This window comes from Pseudorca crassidens, chromosome 8, assembly GCF_039906515.1.
Source record: "Pseudorca crassidens isolate mPseCra1 chromosome 8, mPseCra1.hap1, whole genome shotgun sequence".
Classification (NCBI taxonomy): Eukaryota; Metazoa; Chordata; class Mammalia; order Artiodactyla; family Delphinidae; genus Pseudorca; species Pseudorca crassidens.
The window spans coordinates 74,855,785-74,874,232 of record NC_090303.1 but is presented as its reverse complement, the minus strand read 5'-3'; the positions used below and the strand labels follow the sequence as shown (position 1 = coordinate 74,874,232).

The 18,448-nt window shown below is 39.0% G+C and overlaps 1 protein-coding gene across 8 annotated transcripts in view; it reads right to left on the bottom strand.

Annotated features, from left to right (window-relative positions):
* The window catches only part of ST7 (suppression of tumorigenicity 7), a 254,173-nt gene that overhangs the window by 32,825 nt on the left and 202,900 nt on the right, over positions 1-18,448 (bottom strand). For 6 of the 8 annotated variants that reach the window (XM_067746807.1, XM_067746809.1, XM_067746806.1 and 3 more), the window contains 2 exons: positions 5,205-5,277; positions 3,636-3,738 (listed from right to left, as the gene is read on the bottom strand). In XM_067746807.1, coding sequence (XP_067602908.1) covers positions 3,636-3,738; positions 5,205-5,277 — 176 coding nt within the window. Of the gene's footprint in view, positions 1-3,635; positions 3,739-4,307; positions 4,444-5,204; positions 5,278-18,448 lie in introns of all 8 variants that reach the window. The other 2 variants (XM_067746813.1, XM_067746814.1) reach the window with 1 other exon arrangement.

Sequence of the window (18,448 nt, the reverse complement as noted above, 5' to 3'; positions counted from 1 at the left end):
GATCATGAGGGGTCCTGAAGAACTATCCAAGGAGTTGGTACCTTCCATAGGGTTGGAGACACTGCTGCACTTCCTTGGGAGGGGAGTAACACAATTCGATTCGTAGTATGAGCCTAGGGGCTGCTTCCTCCTTATAATCTGCTGCAATCTAAAGCTTCAGGAATCCTCATGTTTAGAATCTAACGGCTTCAGAGGCTCTCCTTCAGAACAGAAATCCATGGCTTTTTACTATTGTTATTTATTTATTTTTCAGTACGTGGGCCTCTCACTGTTGTGGCCTCTCCCGTCGCGGAGCACAGCCTCCAGACGCGCAGGCTCAGCGGCCATGGCTCACGGGCCCAGCCGCTCCGCGGCATGTGGGATCCTCCCGGACCGGGGCACGAACCCATGTCCTCTGCATGGGCAGGCGGACTCTCAACCACTGCACCACCAGGGAAGCCCTACTATGGTTATTTATTTCCCAGTCCTGAGATGTGGTTAGGAGCTATACTCCCTACTCCTCATGTTTGCAGGTAAAGAGAGTTCCTAAGAATAACCCTCCTGGGGTAAATAACTAATATTTATCATTGGATGTTGAAATATTAACTATGCTTACTGGGATACCAGTTGGAACTAAGATGGAAATTTATGGAAGGCGGTTCACAGTTATCATATTTGGTATTTTTTTCTCCTGCCAAGCAGACTATAATTGGGTAAAACAGCGTGTATATACTGAAAATTCCTGTGGTGGGCCACTGACAACTTCCTGTGAAAGAGAAAAAGAAGGCTATGGCAGTGTTTAAGACATGATAATATCCTGAAGAAATCTGAATTGTCTACAGGGAATTGAGTGCCTTGGGAAGGGATGTGGCTGCCATCATTTGAAGGTTCAAGCCTAGGCTGGTCTGCCACCTGGTGGGATCTGGGGGTCAGTGGAGGGAGATGTTTAAGAGCCGGATAACCCAGAATCAGTTCAGGCTCTGTCATTTAATTACTGTGTGACCAAGAGCAGATTACTTAACCTCTCCAAACCTGCAGTGCCCTCATCTATGTAGCAGGGATAATAATATGATACACTTCACAATGTTGTTATGAAAAATAAATGAGATGGCATATGTAGTTCAGTTAGCACTGTGCTTGCCACATAGTAAACATTAATAGAAACCAAAAATAAACATAATTATCATAGTATCATTATGAGGAGAGATTTAAGCTTAAAATGGGAAGGTGTCCTACATGACATTTAAGATCCCTTCTTACAACAAGAATCTACGTGTTTATATCCTCCACTGATGTTTCATTAGAATTAAGGCTATTCTCTGCCTGAAAAGTCATATACATATATATACACACACACATACATGCGCGTGCACGTGTATGTGCATTCGTGGTCACGCAGATGTGTGCACGTATGCACGTGTATGTGCATGTCTGCTAAAGCATTAGCAAGCAGTCCAACAAACAGAACATGTATAAAAGATGTTTATAGCAGCCTGCATACGGTACACGAGTACCAGAGGTTTGTGATTAATTCTGAACATATGAGGTCAGTAGCTCACAGGGCTTTTTCCCCACAGAAATGCCAATAATGAGGACGATCTGGAAACAAGTTTCCCCCTCAGCACAATCACCAACAAAGCAAAGGGATGGAGAATCAGTTTACTTACATGCCCTATCTTCTCTCAGTTTAATGATTAGAAGGTAAAGTGAAATCAAATTATTTCAACTTTTTCAAATTATTTCCACTTTTAGAAGACTTCTATTTTGCAAGTAGAATGCAGTTGACTGAGGTTAAATTCTTCCATGGCAGCTTTAAACTATTTCTTAGGGCTTTTACTACTCTTCTGGAGGCTCAACCATTTAAGACCATTATCTAGAATTAAACGACAGCTTCAATTAAAATATCTAACCAACAAGTATTGTTCCAGTTTTCTATCTTGTGTCCCAGGATTACAAGGCTCAGGGTGGTATAACTGGAAAAATTAAGATTCAGGTCCCATACTTGAGGAGCTGCCAACAAGCTAAATATTAATAATTTTAATAATTTACAAACACATAGCACTCAAGGATTTTCAGAGAACTTCGAACATATTATCTCACTTGATCTTTATCACAGACGATAGGTGAGTCTTATATTTTTATCTTCATTTGGAAGATGAGGGAAAACTTTGAGTTCAGAGATGCTAAACCCAAGATCCCATGGCTAATAAATGACAGAGTCAGATTTGGAACCCAAGTGTTTGTCTCAGAATCTAGGACTCTATTGCCCAATACTACTTTTAAAAGAGGCTTATTTATTTTAAGGCTATTTTATGAGCTACAGAGCTCATAAAATAGCTCTGTAGTTACAGAATGGTATTCAATAAATATTAATTGATGACCTAAGTTTACTGTAATTCAGGACAATATTTTCATGATTAGTTTTACATTTTAATCAAATTTGAATAAACATTTTTTAACTTAGCTGAAAAAATATTAAATAGATATATTTTATACCACCCTATATACAGTACCTAAGTCTACAAATACTATGTTGGTCATTATCCACTGAAACTAGAGTGGATAAATACATCCTTCTGCAAATATGGCACTGTGCACCACTCTTCAATTTCCTGTTTTGTGAGAAGATGACCGTGACCTGAGTAAAACCTCAGGAATGATATTAGATCACTTATCTTTGTCACTCTGGATATCAACAAATTAAAGTAGGCAAGTCCATAAATCATCACACAGGCACACATACACACACCCAACCCCACCCTTTGCTACAGTACTGCAACAAAACAAGAAAACAGCCTTCCTTTGTCATTTTTCACCAGTGAAAGTCTTCATCAGACATTTTGCCAAGAAAACTGTCTTGTAGTACCTGATGTGAACTGCAGGAGGTTTCCTAGAAGTCAAAATGTGTTTTATAATATCAAGAAACTGAAAATGGCCCTCAGCCACGTGCCTATCACGTAGTAGGTACTCAAATACGGGTAAGTCATGAACACACACTCCTCTTCTGAATAAAAGATTACAGAAGTATCCTCTGTCATGATTTGACTCCCTTAAAATCAAATTCTTAAAAAAATATATGGGAAATATTGCATATTTATAAATAGGTCAGTCATGTGGTTAACAAGACAAATATTTCCTACTATATATATACCTATTAAAATGGCACTCACAAGTCAAAAGAAAACTACTTCTTCATACTTTGAGGTTTTCCTCATTATTTGCTGGCCAATACTGATTACCTATCATTTACTTATGGAGATACAGAATGTCATATGAGTATTTTTTACCACTTTTATTCACAACAAGGTTCATGTCTCGAGTTGGTTCTAAGTAAGACTATCACTGGCGTGCAATTCCTATCAAATGCATCAACACCCTTGGGATCTCCATATTTTGCCACTTTCAGGCTTCCTGACCTGGCCTGCCTAAGCTAGGTCTATCAATTTACCCTTACTGTATGAAGCCCGAAAATGGGCCCCAAAGCCTCTTGTTTTTTTACTTAAAAACAAGGCTAATAAGCATAGGCTCTACAGGGCCTCAACATTCATTGGTTGCAATTCATTTTTTTATAACTGGTGCATTGGAGACATGACATTGTGGTCACTGAACACTCTCTGCTATCATAAAGAGTTCCTATGGGGATTCCACAGACTCACTTTTGGCACATGAGGATTGAATTCCACAGCTCTATGAATGGCCTCTACTGCATTCATCTCTGCTGTGCTCAGCCCCCGCCGAGATGCAGCCTCGGGAGAGAATCTGAAAAGCAGAAAGACAAACACCATCCAGTTGGGACCACTGCTTGGGCATTAACCTGGAAAGGCATCTACACATCAAGGGCCCAGAAAACCACAGCGAGCCAAAGGCATGAGCTCTCCAAACCTCCACTACACAGAACCTCTGAGTGACCCCTCAGACAGAGGCCAACAAAAACCCCAGCAGAAGCAGAAAGCGTGCTTGCATCTAATCGCGGCAGGAATTAAATTCAGCTGTGAAGTCTCTCTGTCTAAATAGCTAATCTAAGTTTTCTAGAAGGTACCTGCTTAGGTCAGGGGAGGGGATAGGACTGACAAGGGCAGACAGTGTAGGAAAAAGAGAAAACTAGGTTACAGAAGAGCGCACTTGGTTAAAAACAGAACTGGGGAGAATTTTAAAGGAGGCTCCCAACCCAATGTCAGTGCTGCGATGGAGGGTTAAGTCTTGCAGCTTCAGCAGCAGGCGAGCCTGCTTGGGGCTGTTCCGGCAGGGGGAGTGTGCATGCCCAAACTGCGGGCGAGACACCTGCCCAAGTGAATGAAAAAAACCAGACCATGCAATCTCTTTCTCACCTCACACCCAGGGCTAACTCCAGAGCTGTGCTTGGCAGGCAGACACCACAGGGGAAGCTGTGACAACCCTGGCCCTGCCCTCCCAAGCTGGAGTCGCTGTGTAGGGAGAAAAGATGTTGCAGTAGGTACTGGCGATCTACAGGATAAAAAAGAATGAAAGAAAATTACTTCGGTCTTGAAGTGCACACACACTTAACAGCAAACCTGTCTGACACAGCAGAGGCTGTTTTCTTTTCCTGTTATCTGCTTTTCAGTGCTACCGAGGGAGTGTATCGGGAAGTGTAAGCGTTTATGAACTCAAAACCAGTTAAGCCATCTATTTCTTTCACCTGCCAGTCATCTTGGGGGTTTATGGAAATTCTCTATACCACAGTCACCTGCCTGAACAAAACGGGCAAATGTCCCACTGTGATGGTGACTCAAGGTAAACGGATCCTGGGTGGGGAGTTAGTTTGGAATTGATGAGGTAAGGAAAGGGAGATGACCATCCCCTTTTGCCATATTAATATGTTTGTTATGACTACTACCCCGCCCTGGACTGCTGGAGGAAGAGGAATATGCAAAAAAATGAATCAAAGAAGGCATTTTGTATAAGTCCCAAGCAGGCCTTTTGGTATCTACTGTCTGGCAAAAAAAAAATAAAAATAAAAGTCACCTCAGAGGCATGGAGTTTCATATAAATCCCTCTTTAGGAACCCACACACCATTACAATACCTGGCGATATACATTCCCTCCTTCTAGTAGTGAAAGAAAAGAAAATGCAGGTTTTGGAAAATGCATGCTCATAAGCAGGGGTCTCATAGACTAAGAAAAACTTGCAGAGAAAGCCCTCAGAGACAACACATCTCCTTCCGTCCAGACCAGCATCTGTACTGCACAGGCTACTATCCACTTACTTGTCAGAGACAGCTCTCGCTTTGAGCAAGGCTGCTGTGTAGCATATCGTTGCCGACTTTGGTAAGCTTATATCTGTTAGAGAGAAAAAAAGGAGGAACTGTTATAAATCTGTACAAACAAAGAGCAATGATTTTTTAATACACTAGCATTTTAATCATGTAAGCCTAAAGAGCATAAATTAAGAATATTTTAACTGTTCCTTATGTAGCCAAATGGTAGGTGAAACTAAGGGTAATTCATACTTTTGTGAATAATTCAAATTTCAAATCCACCACACTGTTCAGCAATCACCTTTTATTTAAAATATGGATTTTTCATATGTTGAGTTTATTTAAGCAGAGAATAGCTATAAATACATAAATTTAAATATGACATGAATAGTCTTGATATCAAGAAAGGCAAACAGGACTTCTTTGTTAACTTATAAAATTTCTCAAGAGGCATATGAAATATTAAAGTGAAAAAAATATTACCTGGATTCTTTTTCAAATATAAGGTTTTTTAGTGATAAATAAATTTATTTAAAAATTATTCTTTAGTTTTTCTTTAGTTAGTATTCTTTAGTTATTCTTTTAGTATTCTTTAGTTATTCTTCAGATTTAAACCAGATTTCATGAAATTTATATTTAGTTTTTTTGTTAAAATTGGAAAGAGAAATCTTTATGAGGATACATTATGAAATCTTTATAAAACTACACAATTTTTGTTCATTCAAACCCATGATAAAGCTCCTTTCATATGAAGCCTAATTTGTTGCCCAGAAAAACAGTTCCTTTCAGTTTGTACAGAAAATTTCAGATGGAGGGGTGGGAACGGGTACCAGATTCAGATAGAGTTTACAGGCAAATAAAAGCACAGAGTACAACTAAGAGGAGATAAGTGCAAAGAGGGTAGTCCCTCTGGGGGCAGGGGGTAGGACTTGTTTTTAAATTATGATCCTATTTCGCACCAGAACTGTCTTTCTTTAACACTCAGACTAGGTAAAAATATGCCATTCCCAGGTGCTACAAAATTCACCCGAGGTTAGAAGAACTCTTAACACCTGGAACGCCCTCCAAGTTTCTTTCGGGCTGTTTTCAACTTTAGAAGAATTACATTACGGTAGGGATGAAAAGGAAAGTCCATAACTAGACAAAAGTCAACAGCAGAAGAAAATAATTTCATAAAAGAAAAACAACCTTTCATTCAATAATGAGTATTTACCACCAATTCCAGCATGAGGAATTTCTCTTTGAGGGAAATTTCAATGACACTGATAAAATACAAATAATCAGAGAAAATACCAACACAGAATTGAAAGGGAGAGAGGTCTTTGTAACCCTGATCTCATAAATTATATCCAAACAAAATTTCAACACCACATGCATACTGTAAAATGGTGTGCTTATGACTAAGAAGGAAAAAAAATGTCAGACACTCATGGATTTGTCTTGTTGCTTCTCCAACATCTAAACATTTAACCACTTCCCAGTATGTGAAATCAATTCAGGAATCAATTATCTTGTTTGCTAGGGTCCATTTATTGATTGTTACTGGAAGATAATAAAAAAAATTGCAGATAATACACATTCTACTTAAAAGTTCAGACCTTTTTTTTTTTTAAACTTCAGACCTTTCATTTAAAAATTATCTAAGCCCTGCTTCCACCCTTCCTGGTGTGATCTGTGTTCCTTCTGCGACAATCTAGCACCTTTCTATGAAGTGGAAACAAAGGATTAGTCCTAGAAAGGAGTTGAAACTGAAAATAATGGTCAAAATTATTCGAAGGTGGCAGCACAGATGGAACCTCACATGATAAACTAAAGAAAACCTGTTGTTAAGGATTTAGCTTCTCAATGAGAACGATCATGTTGTTTAGAAGGTTACTTAATCAAGCAAATGAACACATTCACCCAGTTGGAAATGCAGAAAGAGATACGATTGATGTGTTCCAGCAGAATCTTAGAGATGCCTAATCAAAGGTGATCTTTAATCCCCTCACACCCATAGACAGGACATTCACAACTCTGCAACGTTACAACTACTATGGTACAATTTCCCCATTTAAAAAAATTTTACCCTTACTCCCTCATTGTATGTAAAGATACTGGTATATGTGCACAGTCATAATGCTTAAAAAAATAAAGAAAAAAATATTTTAATCAACATCAAATGGGAAAAGGAAGAAATATAAATACCCCATTCCCCACCAGTGGCAAGTTCATTCCACTTGTTATCTCTTTAGTATATTATTTTGCTCTCACTATTAAACAAAAATTAAAAACAGCAAACAATTCTTGCATAACTTATTTATATATTTTCAATATTTTTCTTTTAATTCTTTCAAAGCAATACATCTATTTGGTAATGGCAATTTGTCTCTAAGGAGGGATGAATCATTATAAAGAAACTGATCCTAAATTACCCTTCAGGTAAAGCATCTTGTTCAAATAAGGTTTTTGTGTCCAACACTTTTTTTTTTAATGTGGCAATATAAATCAAATGCTTTAACATTTTGCCTACCCAGCAATTCTACTTCTGAGACTTTATCCTAAGGGAAATCATCACAACTGTGCATGAAGATTTAGCTTTAAGGATGTTGATCACGACATTGTTTCTAATGGTAGAAAACTGGAAACGGCCCAAATGTCAATCATAGGAGAATGGCTAAGGCGCTGCACATCCACAGGGTGCAACTCGATGCAGTCGTTAAATCATGTGGTGGAAAGTGTTTTATGACCTGGGGAAATGTTGCATTGTTGTGTACCCATCAATAAGTAAAACAAGTTTACAAAAATTATGATTTCACATATTTTTAAAAAAGCATTTTTATGCACAGAGATAAAAAGGCTGGAACTATATATACCAAATATCAACAGTTTTTATTTCTGGGTGCTGGGATTATAGACAATTTTTTTCTATGTTTACCTGCATTTCCGAAGCTTCCTGCGACGTACACGTAATAAGTGAATTTTTAAAAGATAACAATGACGCTAAGGGGAAGAATTCTTTCTACAAATTGTCTGCAGCAAGTTCATGGGCAAATATGATACACTGGTGGAGCGAGACACAGACAGCATAAACAGACAAAGGCAGAACTTACACGAAGTGCTGTTAGCCCGCAGATGTAGAAAATTATTTATATACCTTCATGAAAGTTAGCGTATTCCTTTTGTGGTGTGCAGTTGTTAACCGTATTTTAATCTAATAAATGCCTAATATCTAAATCAGAGGCAGGACCTGCATGTTTTGGTTCACTTTTAAGAAAAAACCATATACATTACCTTTAGGAGAAAGCTGATTATTATGGGCTGCTTGCCCCATGAGCCTTTTTTCATTTCTTTAGGGGAAAAAAAAAAAAGGCTGAGACTTGGTTGTTGTTGCCTATTATAATTATGAAACTTATTATTTTGAAATAATTATGGGGTCATAGGAAGTTGTGAATACAGTACACAGAGTTCTGGGAAGCTTCCTTCAGCGTCCCTCAAATGGTGACAACTCACATAACCGCATTATAACATAAAAAAACCAAGAAATTGACGTTGGTACAGTACTATTAAGTCAATTACAGACCTTATTCAGTTTTCACCATTTTTTACATGCATTCCTGTGTGTGTGGTTCTATGCAATTTTATCCCAAGGCTAGATTCATGTAACCACCACTACCATCAAAATACGCAACTTTTCCAAAGGAACTTTCTCACGCTACCCCTTTATTTGTACCCTCCCCACCCATACCTGTTCCCAGTGACCACGAATCTGTTCTCTATCTCCATAGACTTGTTTGCCTACTATGATTTTATGCTTTTGCCACCAGGGAAATGGATAAAATGGTAAGGGGAACAGGGTGACTAACCATACTGATGAAAATGGTAGTATCAGAAGTTTTAAGCAGGAAATAACAACAAATAAGCTGCTTTCCAATATTGCTTGTAATTTATTCAGAAATTTTATTTTGAGGAAGAAACTCAAAATCGTTCTAAGTCCAATTTTGTATGAGCAGACTCTTAACTGTGCAGTGCTCTTCTGTCTTTTGAAAGTGGTGTGTAGCTACCATTATTGCCAGAAAGTCCCCTTAAGAATTAGAATCCAAGGAGGAAATGAAAGTAAATGAGACATCACACACTCATTGTAGAAACAAGCAATGCTGAATAAATGTTTCTCACTTCGGCAAAGCTGAACTGTTGGCGTTAGTTTAATTTTCCTTCCATTTCTTTCCATCTTGTGTTTCATACAGATCCTTTTATGAAAGAAGAACTTTCTCCAAGCATCTTAGGTGTACAAAATCAAATTGTTGTGAAAGTCTTTCCTTAAAATCTACAATCTTGAATTTCATACAACTGTAATCATAGCATGTGTACTTTTGTGTCTGGGTTCTCTCTCTCCAAATGATGTTTCTGAGGTTCATCCATGTTGTAGCACGTATCAGTACTTCGTTCCTTTTTACTGCCGAGTCGTATTTCATTGTGTGGATATACAGTATGTTTATTCTCCTGCTAACGGCTATTTGGATTGTTCTCCAGTTTGGGACTACTATGAAGAAAGCTGTTGTGACTATTCTTGTGTACTTTTTGGTTTAAAAAAAAAACTCTCATTTTTTCTTGGATATGTAACTGTAAATGGAATTGAGTCAGAAGGTAGATGAATGTTTAAACTGGTAGACAGTGCTCCATAGTGGTTGTATGAAGTTTGCAAAGCTAATATATGGTGAGAGAGGTCAGAAAAAGGGTGACTTCTGGGTTAGAGGGGCAATTTTCTGAGATGATGGAAAGTTCTATGATTCTGGGCGGTGATCACAGAGGTATATACATAGGTGAAAAGTCATCCCAGTCTACATTTAAGATTTGTGCATGTTACAATATGTAATTTATACCACAATAAAAAAGACGAAAAAAAAAGCCAAACCTACAATCCTGTGTCACCTGAAGCTGCCTCCTCTTACTTGCCTTTCATCATTCTGGCCCCTCCATTCTCTCTATGCATCCTTATCTAAAAATTACTTCCTAGTTTAATAAACAGAATCTGATTATGTTTCAGGTTGGTCTTTCAAATACTAAGATGGTTAAATTATCTCCTCTAAGCCTAATCTTTTCCAGAATAAATACTTCTAGCCCCTCAACTGACACAGTCTTCAGAGCTTCTCACTTATTTTTGTTACGGAGCCATGGGTGATTTCAAAATATGAGAATTAGAAGTGGAAATAATCATCTGAATCCCTGAAACCCAATAGTACAGAGCTCAGGGGAAACGTGCAGTCTGAGCAGCCCTGGCCACGAGCATTCTCTGAGTACTACTAGTTGGGCTGGCCCTGAAGCTGAGCACCTGGAGCGGTTTGTTCCTACGGTCGTGTGGTCAACAAACCCCTCTGATTCTATTCAAACCAATTTCAGCCAAAGCCAGGTCTTTTCTCTTTTACTTCAGCCATGAGAATTTTTGAACCTATGAGCAGGATTTCACATTTGACTCCATTAAATTTTAAATCTTAAAATAAAATCTAGGACTTCTCTGGTGGCACAGTGGTTAAGAATCCACCTGCCAATGCAGGGGACACGACCCCTGGTCTGGGAAGATCCCACATGCCGCGGAGCAACTAAGCCTGTGCACCACAACTACTGAGCCTGCGCTCTAGAGCCTGCAAGCCACAACTACTGAGCCTGCGCTCTAGAGCCTGCAAGCCACAGCTACTGAGCCTGCGCTCTAGAGCCTGCAAGCCGCAACTACTGAGCCCACGTGCCACAACTACTGAAGCCCGTGCGCCTAGAGCCCGTGCTCCACAACAACAGAAGCCACCGCATGCTGCAACTACAGAAAGCCCGCGCCACGTGCAGCAACAAAGACCCAATGCAGCCAAAAATAAAATAAATAAATTTATAAAAAAATAAAATCTAAACCATTAAATATTAATGGTTTCAGCATATTAGTCCAGGCTATTAGTCATTGTTGTAACTCAACCTACCACTCACAGCTTTGCTCCATATACCTCGTAAGTACACCTTCCTCCCCATATGATTATTATCATCATCAAAATTACTGCTGACATTTATCAAGGGCTTATTAAGTGCCAGGCACTGTTGTTCATCACTTACACACATTAATCCTCAGAGCAACCCTATGAGATAGGACCTACTGCTAGCCCTGTTTTATAGATGGGGAAAGTGAGGCATAGAACAGTTAAGAAATATGCCAACATCACACACTTAGAACAAATAACGAGCTTCCCCCAGAACACACGCTTTTTAACTGTGCTATGCTGTTGACAAGGTCTGATTTAAAAACATACTGACCATAGCAATACCAAGGAGAGAATCCAAAAATGGTATTCTAGAGATCACCCTAAATTTGCAACGGTCTGCAATGATCTATGTGCAACCATTTATTAATAGTTATGATAGGTATTATACCATTAAATTATACCATTTATTAATGGTGTAATAGGTATCATGACTACATTGCTCCACGTTACCTAAAAAGACAGCATTAAAAACATTATCAAAAAAAAAAAAAAAAAAAAAAAACATTATCAAAATTCACTTTGTTATAAGGCAGAAACTAACACACCATTGTAAAGCAATTATACTCCAATAAAGATGTTAAAAAAAATCATCAAATGTTTTATTTAAATAAAGATACAAATACTTCCATGGCATTTCTCTAATTCAGAAATATAAAGAAAAATGGCCTTAATAAGAAACATTTAAATATAATTGTATAGACTACAAATATTTTCACATGTACTATCTCATCTGTTTTTATGTCACACAACTTCCTCAGTAAATCCATGCTGGATCTTCAATTACCTCTTTCCTAAGTGTTCATAAACCACATATTTCTCTAGAATTTTGCTGGGATTGATTTATTTGTTGAAATTCTTTAAAAAAAAAGAATCAAAAGTATTGAGGGGAAATAGAAAATAGGAGTGAATAGTTGTATATTTTTATTAACTTATTAACACATTACTTTCTTATCCAGATAGTAGTACTACAAGATAAATCAAAGAACTGGACAACAGCACATGACTGTGTAGGTCAGCCCTCAAAAATCTTTCATTTTACAGATAAAAAATACAGGCCCAGGGAAGCTAAATGATATACTTAAGAGCTGCCTAACTAATTAGTGACAGAGATGGTCTTGCAATACCGTGTCTTTGTCACCATCCCATACTGCCAATGTGGTACTTGCTTTTATTTTCCTTATCATCATTCTCTTATACCTTATCATCTTCCTTGGAAAATGGCTTCACAATCAAAGTCTTGAGACTTTTGCCTCCTCTGAACTTTAGCCGCCCAGAACACCTGCTGACAGGTTTCTACCTCACTTGTATATACTTATTTAGCTATTTGTCATTCTGATATTTTCATAAACTTTAATCATCTGTGTTTAATTTTACATTTTTTTTCCCAGTGGGAATAACTATAATCTCATCTTTTAGAATCTCTCATCCTTCTTGAACCAATTTCCACTTTAACAATCTCTGTATCTCCTATGCCACATAGTGTCCGCACAAAGTATTTATTGAATCTCCATTTATGGGTTTATATTTATCTTTCGTTTGAATTAAAAAAAGGGTGTGACTTCTCGTTGTTGTTGTTATTATAAGCTATACGATAACATGCTCTCCTTTAAGGTGCTTCCTTTTTGGTAAGAATTAAATCCAAGGTATTAACTACTCTCAGGCTTTGTCGACTTTGGTTGTAATTAAAGTGTAAGACAAGACCTTGTCAGAAGCTTTGCTTTTAGCAAATGAGACTCGTAGATTGACAGGTGCAGGCCTTCACATCGCCTGCTCCAAACTCACAACCTCTGAAGACTAGGTGGACCTTCCACCTGTTCCCCACATTCCACTTTTTTTCCCTCCTCATGTCGTTGTTATGACTCAGCAGAAGTAGGCAGGTGTTGGTGGGTTACATGAATCCTGGCAGGCTCTTGATAACGTCTTAGTTACATGCCCCCGAAAGACAGATTATCTAAGGCTTATACTGGGTCTACATAGTTAAGAAAGAGATCCCCAGAGAGCAAATGAAATGAAGTAGTTATAGTTTAAAATAGAAAGTTTTGATCACCCAGGAAATAAAAAAAAGTTTCTGCCTGGGATTCCCATTTGTTGTATAAAGAAGAAAAGCCAAACTCTAAAAACTCTTTTATACTTGTTGGTTGGAAAACCCTGCATACGTTTCCCTGAAGGATAGAATTCTGTTTCTTCGCAGAGTCTGAAATCACCTCCCCAGTCCTCTCCAGCGGCATTCTACTGCTTCACATCTTAGGGCTTTCCCAGCGTTCATCTCTCAACCACCTCAAGTCAAAAAAGGGCAGAGTGTGAATCCACTGTGCCACTCCCTTCACTCTGGGGGCAGGCTGAAGCCCCTCCTCTGCTGACATTGCTTCCAAGTCTCTCCATGGTCTCCAGAACAAAATCCAAACTAGACCCAAAGCTCTTTGAGGCCTGGCCCCTGCTTAACTCACCCAGTGCAAGTTCAGCCCCTTGCTACAGCCTCTGTCTTCCCTCTGCTCTGTGGGAAACAGAGTTCTCCTCACAAGCTGTGTCAAAACTGCCCTGAACCTCTGGACATATTCTCTTTGCCTCCAGCACCTGCGCTGTCTGGCTCAGCACAGATCCCACCTCCACCGGAGTGGCTTCCCTCATTACCCTGGATGAGGTGTCCCTTCCATCTCGGGTTAAACTCGATCAGTCTTTACACTTTACAGCGATTGTCCATTCTCTTATTTCCCTCTCCTACTTACGTGGTGTGCTTTAGGGGTAAAAGCTGTGTTTCTTCATCACTTTGTAACCACAACACAAAGCAATGTTTGAAACATAGTTGGTGGTCAGTGTTTGCTGAATAAAATCCTAAGTTAATGTACTAACATATCAAATCATTTGATATTACCTTCCTTCAACATGCAAACATTTACTTCTAATTTAGCTTCTGGGAGCCAAAAGTGATCAGTGTTGATGGGTGCTTTAAGAGGGAGTCATAACTTGTTATTTCTCAACACGTATGCTTCCTTTATCTTTGCTTACAGCATTCCGGCAGAAGGCATGACATTGGACTGTGCTCTAAATCTAGATGTCTATTTGAAAAGGCAGTGGAATGAAAAAGTGGGGCAGGAAGAACGCAAGAGTAAAAGCTGAAACAAGGTTGAAGACAAGTAGAATTTTTATCCAGAAACAAGGAAGGCAAACCACACATCTTCTGGCTCCCAAGGACCCTTTACGAGAATGATGCTGCTGGAAAAAAAAAAAAAAGTCATCTCAGGGAGGATGACTGTTAAGTTTTCAAAAGTCATAAATGGCTCATAAGATCAAACCTGCAATGCAATGAAATAATCTTATGACAAATTTATGTAATTATGAGTAAAACTGTCAATTTGATGTGTCTCAGAAAACCCATGGGGCAAAACTTTAGATAGGACAGAATTTTTCCAGTGATAATCTTTTCGCCTTATTTCCTTTTGTTCATCTGCAATAATAATAACAATCAAGATGTAATTTTAAAAGGACCATTACTTTCCCGGTGCATGAGATTAGTCAACTGAGGGTCAATTTTACATCTATACTTCTAAAAGAATGTTTTCAAGGGTGGCAACCAGCAGATAAGTCCCAAAGCACCTCACAAGTAAGGACACTATGTCATAGTGCATCTCCATCTAACAAGTTGTTCGTTCACCATAGATGCTCTGAACACCTACTGTAGTACATAAGTGTCCAAGAAGAAGAGGACACAGGGCTTGCTCTCAAAGAGTTTCTTTCTCTGTACTTCCCACAGCATGTTTCAAACTGATTCACTGAGCACGGATTCATCCCACCTCGACTCACCATGGGTTGTTTTTTGTTTTTAACATCTTTCTTCAATAGACTGAAAGCTTCTTGGCGACACAGAGTAAATCATATTCATCTCTGAATGTGGAAGCACCTAAAAGTTAGTATTTTCAACATAAAGGTTTGATAGATCCTTGCTGAATTAATTTGAAAAAATTAACCTAATTACTCTTACAACCATTTAAGATTACATAGTATCAAGCATCACTTTTCTTGGTTGCCCAGCAAACTGATATACTTGAAGTTTGTGTAGCCTTGACAGACGCTTTTAGAGCCACGAACTGACTAACCAAACAAACAAAATTGAAAAACAACGAATGAAAATGCAGCCCACTTCTCCTTCCTGTCTGTGGACTGTAATGTCTTATTACTGTACCATTATGTGATGCTGTCCTCCATGTGACTGTCTTCAATAAAATTTCTCAGTTTACTCCTGTTCATGATATGATGCAATGAAAACAACAGGTATGTAAAATTCTGTCCTTAGATTTTTTTTGGGGGGGGGGGTCCAGACAGTATGAAGTCTTTTTGTCCCACCTTCAAAAAGCCAATCTAAGGTCCCCTTTCAACCAAAGGTGAAAACTTCACTGAAGAAATAAAAAGGACTGATATACTAGAACCTCAAAATGATGCGCCACCTGGGATGGGGAAATACTACATGATCTTGGTAACCTGGAGGAGGGGGAGAGGCACGCAACACGAATTCAACTATCATGCTACAAAGCCAAACAACAGATCTTATTTGCAACTTTCGAATGGATTACCCCAAAAGGTCTGTGTCAGGAGGCCCTTCTGTGGCTGGTGCCCTGGAGCCAAATATGGCAGCTTATGGGATGGTGATGGCCAGCTAAGGAGGGATGTTACCTTGGTAAATTATGATAACTGGGCAGTAAGGATTACTAAAGCCAGCATAAATTTAGAGGGTTTGTTCATGTGCCAACTCTGCGAATTACAGACGTATGCATTCATAAAATGTCTTCCAACATCAGAGATTGTAGAAGTTTTTCACGCACACAGTCTTCACTGAAACAGCATCTGTTATCAGAACTCCCGCTCATTGCATGTATAGTATATACATACACTTTGTAACCTCAAAGGCCTAGTCCTCTTGACAGATCTCTTAGTTTCCAAGTCAGCAGGGCACCCGCTGCAAAGCTATACAGGGCCATCACTTCTCAGTCGCTCGTGCTTACCAGCCTGAAGCCATAGCCCATGGTGTCAGTGCTGATAATTATTTTCTTCTTTGAAGCAGCAACGGGATTATCTGCCTATCTTTTACACAAGGATTCTCTTCAGCATTTGCCGGGTATCCTTGATCTTTTCCATAAGAGCCAGGCCAGGGAAGGGAGCTGGACTAGGCTTCGAGTCTGTCACTAGGGACTGATAGCACTTCAAACCCTCTTTCTTGAATGCAGCCTCCTTTTGTAGTGGATATGTCTCAGAAGCTGCCTGTGCCTATGGCATCAGAACTCACATCTATACATACACTTGACCGAAAAGCACCATTTTGGAGGTCTGGACAGTCTGACACTGACTGCTTCAATACAGATTTTTTTTTTAATATTTATTTATTTAATTTGGTTGTGCCAGGTCTTAGTTGTGGCTCGAGGGCTCCTTAGTTGTGGCATGTGAACGCTTAGTTGTGGCATGCATGCGGGATCTAGTTCCCTGACCAGGGATCGAACCCGGGCCCCCTGCACTGGGAGTGTGGAGTCTTAACCACTGCGCCACCAGGGAAGTCCCGTCAATAGAGATTTTATTCACCGGTCCTTCTGGCATCTCAAATCCCTCTTATTCCACAAACATAAATGGAAAACAGCCTAACGAAAAGACAGGGTATCCAGTGACCATTTCAGAGGAATGGAGATGATAGTTGAGTAACTTGTACTAGTTATAAGGCCCTGGGCAATGAACAAAGTGTACAAAATTTTTACTTATAACTACATGCTGACTCTGCAAACCAATGAGTAGCAAAAAGCTTATTCTCTGAATAGTCTCAACATAGAGTGATTCCCTCACGCTTTCTTTAGAATTTCTGTTTTCAATCTACTGAGATGAAAGTATTTCCCCCAATGTTACAAACATGTCTTGTTCTTGAAAGTATACCCTTTGCACATTGCCAGATGGTAGATAATAATGCTAATTTAGGATGGGCTTGACGCCACCAGTAAAAATGGTCTTGATACAGTTGTTGCATTTATATAGTATTCGTGACTATAAAAAAGACCAGCTGTCCCTCACAGGGAAGTTCCTGCCCCCAAATTTAGGGCAATCACTAAATGACCTAATGGAGTAAATATCGAAAAGAGCTTGGATTTGTATTTCTACTGGTACAAATTGCCCCAAGGCTGAAACAATTTGTCTTTTGATCAGGAGTGAAAATGTTGGGCATTTTTCATTTTTCAGCTTTCCAAATGTTAGAGTTGTTTATAGATAAAACTAAGCATTTCCATTCTTACCAAATATCTACACATATGTCCTATGAGATCTAAAATTAATTTTAATAACAGGCCATAACACTTTGGGGGGGGGCAAAAGCCTGGGCTTTTATGCTCTCATTTTAACTGACATTTTATGTATCGTTTTCCATTTGAACAAAATGGATTGAGAACAGAGGTGAAGTTCAGGAGCGGTCACCTTAGCGCTTTAGAATGGTTAATAGTTACTGAATTCTTACTGTATGGCCCACACTGTTCTAAACATTTACCATGGATTAACCGCTTTAATCCTCACAACAAATTCCCGGCTGCGTGATCCTGGGCAAGTTACTTAGGCTTTCTAAGCCTCGATTCCATTTCCAGAGAAAGAAATGGAAGCTTAGAAGGTTAAGTGACTTGCTGAAGTTCACTCGGCCGGTGAAAGGCAGAGCTGGGACTTATCTCAGCAGGTCTTCCCCACCAACAGGACTGCCTTTGGCATCCTCAGGGATCACTAACTAGAGACAGAACTAGACACTCCCAAAGGAAATGCTCACAAAATTAGCACTCACATTCCTCTTCACTTGCTCTGTGAGATTCTTCTAAAATTGAAATGGGCAAATGATAATGAATAAGAAACGCATGAATTCTTTTCCCCATTCCCACCCTAATCTTTGAGACTTAAGCTTTCAACCTAGGTGGCCTATAAACTTCTTTGAAAGGCGATCCAAAGCTTGCAACAACTTTCTCAATGGCTTTGAAAAGAAGGCTCTGATGCCTTAATGATCTTAAAAAACATTTCTGTCTTTATAGCTAATGTATGACTGAAAAAAAGAGATAAATCTACAATTAAATGGACACCATACATCAAATCCCCTTTGTGACTAAAGAAATCAGGTACACGTTGAAGATGGAAAGACATATTTTGAAGATGGTTTCAGAAAGATAAGCAAATATAGATATGCCCAGTTCTTAAGGAACGATTTTAAAAGAATCTTAAAAGACAATGTGGCATTACTGAAATTCTGCA